At 35.7% G+C, this 9,385-nt stretch overlaps 1 protein-coding gene across 1 annotated transcript; it reads left to right on the top strand.

Annotated features, from left to right (window-relative positions):
* The first annotated feature begins 5,522 nt into the window (after positions 1-5,522).
* Positions 5,523-5,882, top strand: LOC106763578. The gene has a single exon (XM_014647751.1). It carries the CDS (start codon positions 5,523-5,525, stop codon positions 5,880-5,882), a length of 360 nt encoding a protein of 119 aa, XP_014503237.1.
* The last annotated feature ends 3,503 nt before the right edge of the window (positions 5,883-9,385 follow it).

Here is a 9,385-nt window from a genome sequence, read left to right as displayed (position 1 = left end):
TTTTTGTCTAACTGTTGCTTTTGTGTCTCAAATAGAACCTAAGAATATAAAGGAAGCTCTTCAAGATGATAAGTGGTGCATTGCTATGCAAGAAGAGCTAAATCAATTTGAAAGAAATGAAGTTTGGGAACTTATTCCAAAACAAGATGAATTCCAAGTCATAGGAACCAANTGGGTATTCAGGAACAAGCTTGATGAGGATGGAAACATCACAAAGAATAAAGCGAGGCTAGTTGCTAAAGGCTACTATCAAGAGGAAGGTATAGATTATGATGAAACTTATGAACCAGTAGCCAGGTTAGAAGCCATTAGATTATTACTTGCATATGCATCTTTGATGAAATTTAAACTATATCAAATGGATGTTAAAAGTGCTTTTTTAAATGGTTTTATAAAAGAAGAAGTGTATGTTAGTCAACCTCCTGGCTTTGAAGATTTAAAATTTTCTGATCATGTTTACAAATTGAAAAAGGCCCTTTATGGTCTTAAACAGGCACCTAGGTCTTGGTATGAAAGACTTAGTACCTTTTTGATTGAAAATGAGTTTTCTAGAGGAAAGGTTGATTCAACCTTATTCATTAAGAAAGTAGGAAAACACATTTTAATTGTGCAAGTTTATGTAGATGATATTATTTTTGGGTCAACTGATGACTCTTTGTGTGAAGAGTTTGCAAAAATAATGCAAGGTGAATTTGAGATGTCAATGATGGGTGAGTTAAATTTTTTCTTAGGACTACAGATAAAAAAAATGAATGGAGGTATCTTCATCTCCCAAACTAAATACTGTAGAGAAATTCTTAGGAAATTTGGTATGGATANCTGCAAAGAAGCTAGTACACCTATGGGTACTTCATGTTATTTAGATAAGGATGAAACTGCAAAGGGAGTAAATGAAACCATGTTTAGAGGCATAATAGGATCTTTGCTATACTTAACTGCTAGTAGACCAGATATTATGCAGAGTGTTTGTGTATGTGCTAGATACCAAGCTAATCCTAAAGAATCTCATTTGACTACTGTTAAGAGAATTCTAAAATATCTTAAGGGAACTACTTCCTTTGGACTTTGGTATCCCTCTGATGCCTCACCTAGTTTAATAGGTTAGTCTGATGCAGACTATGGTGGTTGTAAAATTGATAGAATAAGTACTAGCGGAACCTGTTATTTCTTGGGCTGTTCTTTAGTGTCATGGCACTCAAAGAAACAAGGATGTGTAGCTTTGTCTACCACTGAAGCNGAATATATTGCAGCTGGAAACTGTTGTGCCCAAATTTTGTGGATGAAACAACAACTGGAAGACTTTGATATCTTCCTTGACAATATTCCTTTAAAATGTGATAATACTAGTGCTATAAATTTGACCAAGAACCCCATAATGCATTCAAGAACTAAGCACATAGAAATTAGGCACCATTTCTTAAGAGATCATATTCAAAAGGGGGATTGTCAAATTGAATATGTTGATACCTTGCATCAACTAGCTGATNTTTTCACCAAGGCTCTACCTAAAGATAGATTTTTTGAGCTTAGAAGAGAGTTAGGAGTGTTAGACATGTCTTAGGATCAAAGTCTATGCAATTTTTTGCATTTTCGTAAACTTAACGCTTCATAATCGATTATCACAAGGTCATAATCGATTATTCATTCATAAAACTCAATTCTGGAAAATTTTGAGCAAATAATCGATTATCATCAAGCATAATTGATTATCATGCAATTTCTGGGCAGTGATTATTGAGCAGATAATCGATTATCACGAGCCATAATCGATTATCGCGCTGTTAGTTTCAAAAATAGAGTCGTTGGAGCATCCAATAACAGCAATAAACGGCCATAAACGGCTAGTTTTTCCATTCTTCTTATAAATAGCCCCCCATAATCGTTTATTAGACACTCATTTGCACCCAAATACTGCTGAAATCAAATCCAGAGCTCAAAATCTCTTCATTTCTCCTCACCTTCTTAAAGTTTCATTTTCCCAATCTTTCTCCATGGCTGAACCAAGAAGGCATCGTTGCAAGACAGCTGGAGCTTCCTCTTCTTCTCAACCACGTCTTGCAAACATAGATGGATGGATTTCAGATCAAGGGAAACATGCAGACTTTGTAAACTCTTGGCAAGAAAGGAAAATCATGGCGGTAAAGTATATCCGTCTTGATTTTTTCCGCTTCTATGGCTTTCAATTTCCAAACATTTTTGCTGAGCAGGGACTAACGCATCTAGTAGAGCAAAAAGGATGCATATATCCCGATCTTATAAGAGTCTTCTACTTCAACTTGCGCTATCGGGATGGGATAATATCCACTAAGGTCAAGGGCGTACACATCATTTTAGATGATGACGTGTGGACAACTGTTGCTCAACTTCCCATCTGGGATGATGCTGTCAACGTTCACTTAGGACTTTAAAATTTCAACAGGATGATGACTTTCCAATCCTTCATGCGTCATCCTGAACGGCAAACAAATAGAAGGCAATTACTAGTTGGAGGTTTCAAAGTTGAAGAAAGGATGATCCACTACTTGATTGTTTGGATTTTATGTCCTAGAGCAACCAATCATGCTCAATGCTCTGAGCAAGATTTACTTCTTCTGTATGGGATTTTAAATCACATACACATCGATTGGCCTGCTCTCATTGCTGACACAATGGTAAAAGCCAAGAAATCCCATTCATATCAATTTCCCTATTCTCTTCTTATTTCTAGGATTTTAGAATACAAAGGTGTACCTATTGAAGGAGAACTCGTTCAAGCTATTGAAGTTGTGGGATCAGAAATTGGAGATACTACCTTTCGTCAGATGGGATTCACTACTAGAGGAAGAGTCCTTATTCACAAAGATGATGACCATCCTGATGAAGATGAAAATGATGACATGGACACTCATATGGCTGACCCAGTGAGTGTTGCTGCTCCATCTGATGCTGGACCATCCAACATACCCTCCTCTTCCTCAAATTCTATGGAAGAACACTTTGCAAGGTAATCTAAACAATTGGAGGATATGAGTCTAGCACAGAAGACACATTTTGATGAAGTTCATGAGTGGCATCAATCTCTTGATGAATACATGGTCGATCAATTCCTTGAGCTTGATGTTCGCCTATCTAACATTGAGAGTCATCTCAATATCCCTCCTACTGAAAGATCCCCTAGTCTTGAATTCTAGATTTTAGGCCACTAAGATTGTTTGTTATGTTATTTTCTTTGTGGTATTTAGTATTGATCTTTATGAATTTTATATAATTTCCTTCTGTTCTTAATAAAATGAGCTTTTATGTCAAAATTATGCATATATTATATAATTGAGGGGGAGCTCATATTAAGGGGGAGTCTGTTACATTATTCTTTTTGCTTATGATCAAAAAGGGCGAGAATTTAGGGGAGAAATATTTTACAATCGTACAGGTACTGCTAACTTTGTGGTTGCCTATTAGCTTGTATGTGTTGCAGGTAAACCAGAGTTGCTTTTAAAAAAGAGAATTTTTTATCATCATCAAAAAGGGGGAGATTGTTACCAATAAGGAGTATTGGTAAAACCTGAAGATGTATTTTGATGATGCTGCAACTTGTAGATTTTGGATGTAGTAGAAAAATATTTAAAAAGCAACTTGTAGACTTTGAATGTAGTAGGAAAATATTAAACCTTGTAATTTTTACTGGTATAATCGATTATGGACAAGCTATAATCGATTATCACATGCTTTTTGCACTAGAATAATCGATTATCATGAAACAATAATCGATTATCACAAGTCATACTTGAATAATCGATTATCAATTCGTATAATCGACTATCACTTTTTGAAAACTCTGTAACGGACTCGAATAATCGATTATCACTTACAACAATAATCGATTATTCATGCCAGTTGGGAGCTGACCTTTGGCATTCAGTGTACTTGGCTATATATTTGGTTTTTGAAATCTTCAGAAGCAACGTTTTTGAACTTAGAAAGCAAAGTAGAACACTATGTGTCAGAGAGAAGTTCTAAGAAAGCTTTTGTTCATTGTTCCCTTGCTTGGTCTTGTGAAATGAGAGGCTCGTGTATCGTGTGTCGATAGTCGGAGCAGACTCTCTTCAAGTTAGCAAGGTGCTCTGCCTAGTCTTGTGAAAGGAGAAGCTCGCGAATCGTTGGTCGATTGCCGGAGCGGTTCTCTTCAAGTTGGTAGAGTGGTTTTCTTCGCTTTATATTTTGTTCATTTGATTGTAATCTGCAAAATTGTTTTTAGTGGAACTGTTAATCACTCTTTGTAGTGATTAACGTCTGGACGTAGATTCTGTTGAATCGAACCAGTATAAAAATACTCGTTTGATTTTTCTATTCCCTACACTTATTTTACTTTACGCATATTAACTGTTTGATTAATTTTCTGAGAGAAAATTATTTTTGCTAAAAAGGACCAATTTCGTTTTAACTGTGACCGAACACGCGTTCCGCTTACTATAAGGTTTATTCCGCTGCGTTACACTCTTCGAAAAATACCCCCTCCGATACCAACAATTTTAGCAAAGTCAAATCCATTTATAATGTAATCGACTGTACTATAGCTTTGTCAAACAATGATAAGATCATGAAAGTGCTTGTGGTTTTCAGCTTTAAAACATGTGCAGTAAAACATATGTAATGATGCATTGCACATAACACATAAAGCACATATAAACACGTTCCATATATATATATATCAATCAATCAACATGGGAACATGTAACACATTGCATAAAAATGTTCAACAAATATAACAATCAATCAGCATAAGAACATGTAATACAACAACAACATATGCATGTTATTAAGCAATGTGTTGTCATCATAAAAAACTAGAGTGATATAGAAATTGTGTTGTCAACAATCTCAACATGAACCCTTTTGAATTTTAGTTGTGATCACTTGAAAAACAAGCCACATGATGAAGGGTGAGGCCTAAAAAAATTTTTCCCACTTCCAAAAGATGAAAGCGGGAGTTTTACTAATAACTAGAATGAAAGGGGAGGTTTTTGAATTGATTGTAGTTAAAAAAATGCACATCTTGTGAGGGAGGAAGACAACCTTCCTTGAAAGTGTTGTGTTTTTCAAATGAAGAAACAATTTTCCCATAATTGTGTTCCAGGATTCTTGCTCTTAAGAAACCTAAGACAATAACTATATATCCTTGCAAAGTTTCAGAGAAAACATGCAGTGGCTATGTTTGTGGAAACAACACCCTAAATGAAATATGTTGTGCAAACACTCAATTGACTCCAAGATTAATTCTTATATCAGTCTAAGAGGCGGTGCATGAACTTGTATTTTAGGAAAAGGGCATAACCAGTTTTATCACTTACACGTGTAAGAGTTGGTCAAAAAAGAATACCTTAAACAGTTCTGCCATGTTGAATGCCCCCACAAACTCCATTAATAAAAATGACAAAAAAAAAAGAATATCATTATTTTTTTCATTTGTCTCCGGTTCAAAGATTTGATTAAAACTACACATCCTTAATTCTTCACTCTTGTGTTTGTGCATTGTGGTTTTCATCATGGAATTCAGATCCAAATCATGTAGGAGTGAGAGTCTGCAAATTGAAAACTACAATGGAGGAAGGGTGGCCCCAACAGGTATGCAAGATCTGAGGTCTTACAATTACAGTGCAAGTTATGGTGGTTCTGCATATCCATGCAAGATAGGTAAGGAAAAGGAAGTGAAGGTGGATAAAGGGAAAAACATAGCTAATAAATTATCAAAAAGTTGGAGCTTCAGTGACCCTGAGTTGCAGAGAAAGAAGAGAATGGTTAGCTATAAAATATATTATGTTGAAGGAAAAATGAAAGGCTCCGTGAGGAAGAGTTTAAGGTGGATCAAGAACACCTACACAGAAGCTGTTCATGGATGGTGGTGATTAATCAGTATATAGTTTATGCAGAATATAGTAACATACTCCTTTTTGATTAGTTGTATTATATAAGTACAAATTCAGAACAACTAACATGCACACTAACTACAACAAAATCTATCTAAGGGTAATCTAAAAATCCACTAAGTTCTCTAAAACAATTTTTGATGTTCATCTAAAAAATTTAAACTATTACTAAACTAAGCGAGTGAAATCTACCAATTTAAGACATTACACTAATTATGGTCTAAAAACAACTAATTAGCACAAGAAGTCTTGATTCAAGATATACTTAAGTAGTATATATGACCTTTTATCACCTTTCAATAACAACCAATAAAAAGAAATCGAAATCTAAGCAATTCAAACTTACCAAGTGTAGAAGGCAATTGCAGCTCCAGCTTATCTCTTCCGCTTCGGAGAAACCAACCTAGGGTTTCCAAAATCGCAATTTCAAACCTCCAAACAACAACGACCAAAAATAGGTCAATGTAACAAAACCTAGAGAAAAGAAAAATGAAATGCGATTTCAAACCTCAAATATAAGCGATTCAAACTTACCACGAGCAGGAGGCGACTAGAACTCGAGCTTCCAGTTCAAAGAAACCAACCTAGGGTTTCCAAAGTCGCGATTTCGAACCTCCAAACCACAATGACCAAAAATTGGTCAATGTAACAACAAAAAGAGAAAACGAAAATACAAATTAGCCTCAAAGCTTTGATTACTCACCATGATTCGACAAATGAAATTTGAATCCACACAACTAGCGATGGCAAAGTTCGAGCGGAAGAAACACTGATGCGGAAGAAATGAGTAGAAGATAGAGAGAGAAAAGAGAAGAGTTGTGGGACTGACAATGAAGAAGTTCAGTGAAGAAGAGGTGCGGGAATGAAGGTTCACGAAGAGGGAGAGGTGTGGGAATGAATGTTCAATGGAGAAATTTTTAATTCTTTTTTCGAGAGCTAAATGTATTTTTTTCGAGAGTGATAGGGGGCAAATTTTTAGCTTTTAATTAAATTTTTAATTCTTTTTTTCCAACACTCGTATATAATATAAGCAAGTAAACTTTTATTAGCTTACACATGGATATTACATACGAATCAATCCTAGAAAGCTTCCTGTGCAAAAGCGCCAAAATTATATACAACAATTATATACGAATTTTCCGTATATAATGATTTGTTCAATTATATACAGATTTATCCGTATATAATCGGTTTCCCAATATTCATATATAATATCCGTATATAATACGTTTATTACATACCAATTTAATTCGTATATATATCCATATATAATTGGCTATTTTCTTGTAGTGCATGTGCATGTCTTTGATGGAGGCCAGATTGCAGTCCATCCATAGAGGGCAAATGGCCATAGTTGAGATGATCATAGGGCTTTATGACACGCCCCCTACATATTGGTGAACCATGGATGAATTCAACAATGTGGTGGCATGGTCAGAGGAGCAGGCACATGCCAGTAGAGTTGGAGCAGCTACAGCTCCAACTATGGAGGATGATGATGAGACCCTAATTTTAAGGATGTTGAAGTAGGAGAGGAGGAGGACTCTGATGATAGCATGGCCTAAGGAGATGAGATAGCATCTACTAGTGGATGTTATCTGCATTAGAGCAAGATTTTTCTATCTTTTGTTTTTGTATTTTGAACTCATTTGATGATTATTTGATGTGGATGATAATTGAGTTGTATTGTATGTAAATATCCAGTGAAATAGATGTGTGATGAATTATGATTGTGGTTATGATGCTAAGCATGATGTATGAATGAACCTTGTGTGAGAAAGCATGTGTGTGAGGTTTTGAGCTCCAGAGTTTTTATTGTTGTATGCATTCTTCACAGGAAAACATGAATGATATTGGTTTAATCTTGATGATTGATTGAATTCCTTATGAATGTCATATGATCAAGGCCATTTTTGAGAACCCTTCTCTACCCAAATTTTCACCCAAAGTGCTTGAAATATTATACCCTTTTTGAACCTTAGCCTTAAACAAGATGTGAACCCTTGTTTTGAAGTTCTTTACCTTGAGTTGGGATGAGCTTAATTGTATGCGATGAAAAGGTTCAAGTTTGGGGTTGTATGGTGGAAAATTGAAAGGCAAGTGAAAAGCATTTAGCTCAAATGTTGTGAAAAGAAAAATTCATGAAAAAAAGAAGAAAAGAAAAGAGGAAAAGCATGAAGATGAGCTCAATGAAAAAGAAAAAGGGAAAAAGTTGGGAATGAGTGAGATTGGTGAGGAAGAGAGTTGTGCTTAAATTTTGAATATCATGGTAGCTCTCTTAACTCAAGGACTTTGTATTCCGGAAAAACCAATTTTTGTTGTTAGCCCAACCTCATTACAAGCCTTGAAAAAGTCCTTTTGATGACATTTGCATGTAAAGATGTTGATTGTTTGAGATGAATGGCAATTTTGTTTCATGTGACTTGTGAACAATAGAGAGTGGAGTGTCGCCTTAAACACTTGAGTGATTGAGTGAAACACTTGCTTGATATGAACTGTTAATTTTCATGAGTGCATTTTTGCTTAGTGGATTGGTCATTCATAATGTGTAACATCTGTTGTGCAATCTCTGGATTGAAAGCATGCATGCATCTTATTTTGGATTTCACTAAGGATATTCAATTGAGCAGTTTTGTCATGTACTTTGGGATTGTTGAAACATTGGATGGAAGAGGATAAAGCCAAGCTCTGTTTTGTTTGCTGTTTTGTTTTGTTTGCTTGAGGACAAGCAAAGTTCTAAGTTTGGGGTGGTGATGAAGGTTGAAAAATAGTTATTTCCATACGTCATTTTAGACCAAATTACTCCCTTTACTGCTTAGAATGAGCTTATAATCAAGAAAAACTCAATAAATGAGTCTGTAGAGAGTCAAAAGTTATTTTTAGCGATATTATGCTTGTTTTGCATTGTTTTGTAGCATTTTTGAGAAGTTGAAGATGAAGGTCTTAGACTCAAGAAAAGGAAAGAAAGGTTGAAGATCAAACGGTTGCAGTGTAGAAAAGTCAACCAAAATGCAGAAAAGTCAACCAGTCAACCAGAAAAGTCAACCAATCAACCAGAAAAGTCAACCAGAAAAAGTTGACCAAACCGTCGGGCGGTTGACCGGAGCGTCGGGCGGCTGTTTTTGGCGTCAGGCGATTCTGTGGCTTTAGGCAAACCGCCGGGTGGCCATTTTTGGCGCCGGGCGGTTGTCAGATAGGCCTGTGCTTGAATTTTGTCACTTTTCTTGGTTATAAATAGCCCTAGTGTGAGTTTAGATGCATTCTTTTGACAGGGGAAGACGGCCAGACCTAATTTTGCTCTCTGTAGAGGATCTCTTGGATGCTTAGGCTTATTTTCATCTTTTCTAGGGTTTGCTTTTCCATTCTTCTTCCANTTNTCATCTAGTTTCACCATGTCAATGGTGAACTAAACCCTATTGTTGTTGGGGGAAACAATGTAATCTTTTGATACTCTCTTTTATTGAAACTCTTGATTATTTATA

This window comes from Vigna radiata, chromosome 6 (genome assembly GCF_000741045.1).
Source record: "Vigna radiata var. radiata cultivar VC1973A chromosome 6, Vradiata_ver6, whole genome shotgun sequence".
NCBI classification, from domain to species: Eukaryota; Viridiplantae; Streptophyta; class Magnoliopsida; order Fabales; family Fabaceae; genus Vigna; species Vigna radiata.
Note: the sequence above shows the minus strand (reverse complement) of the source record. Positions and strands in the feature narration are given on the sequence as shown.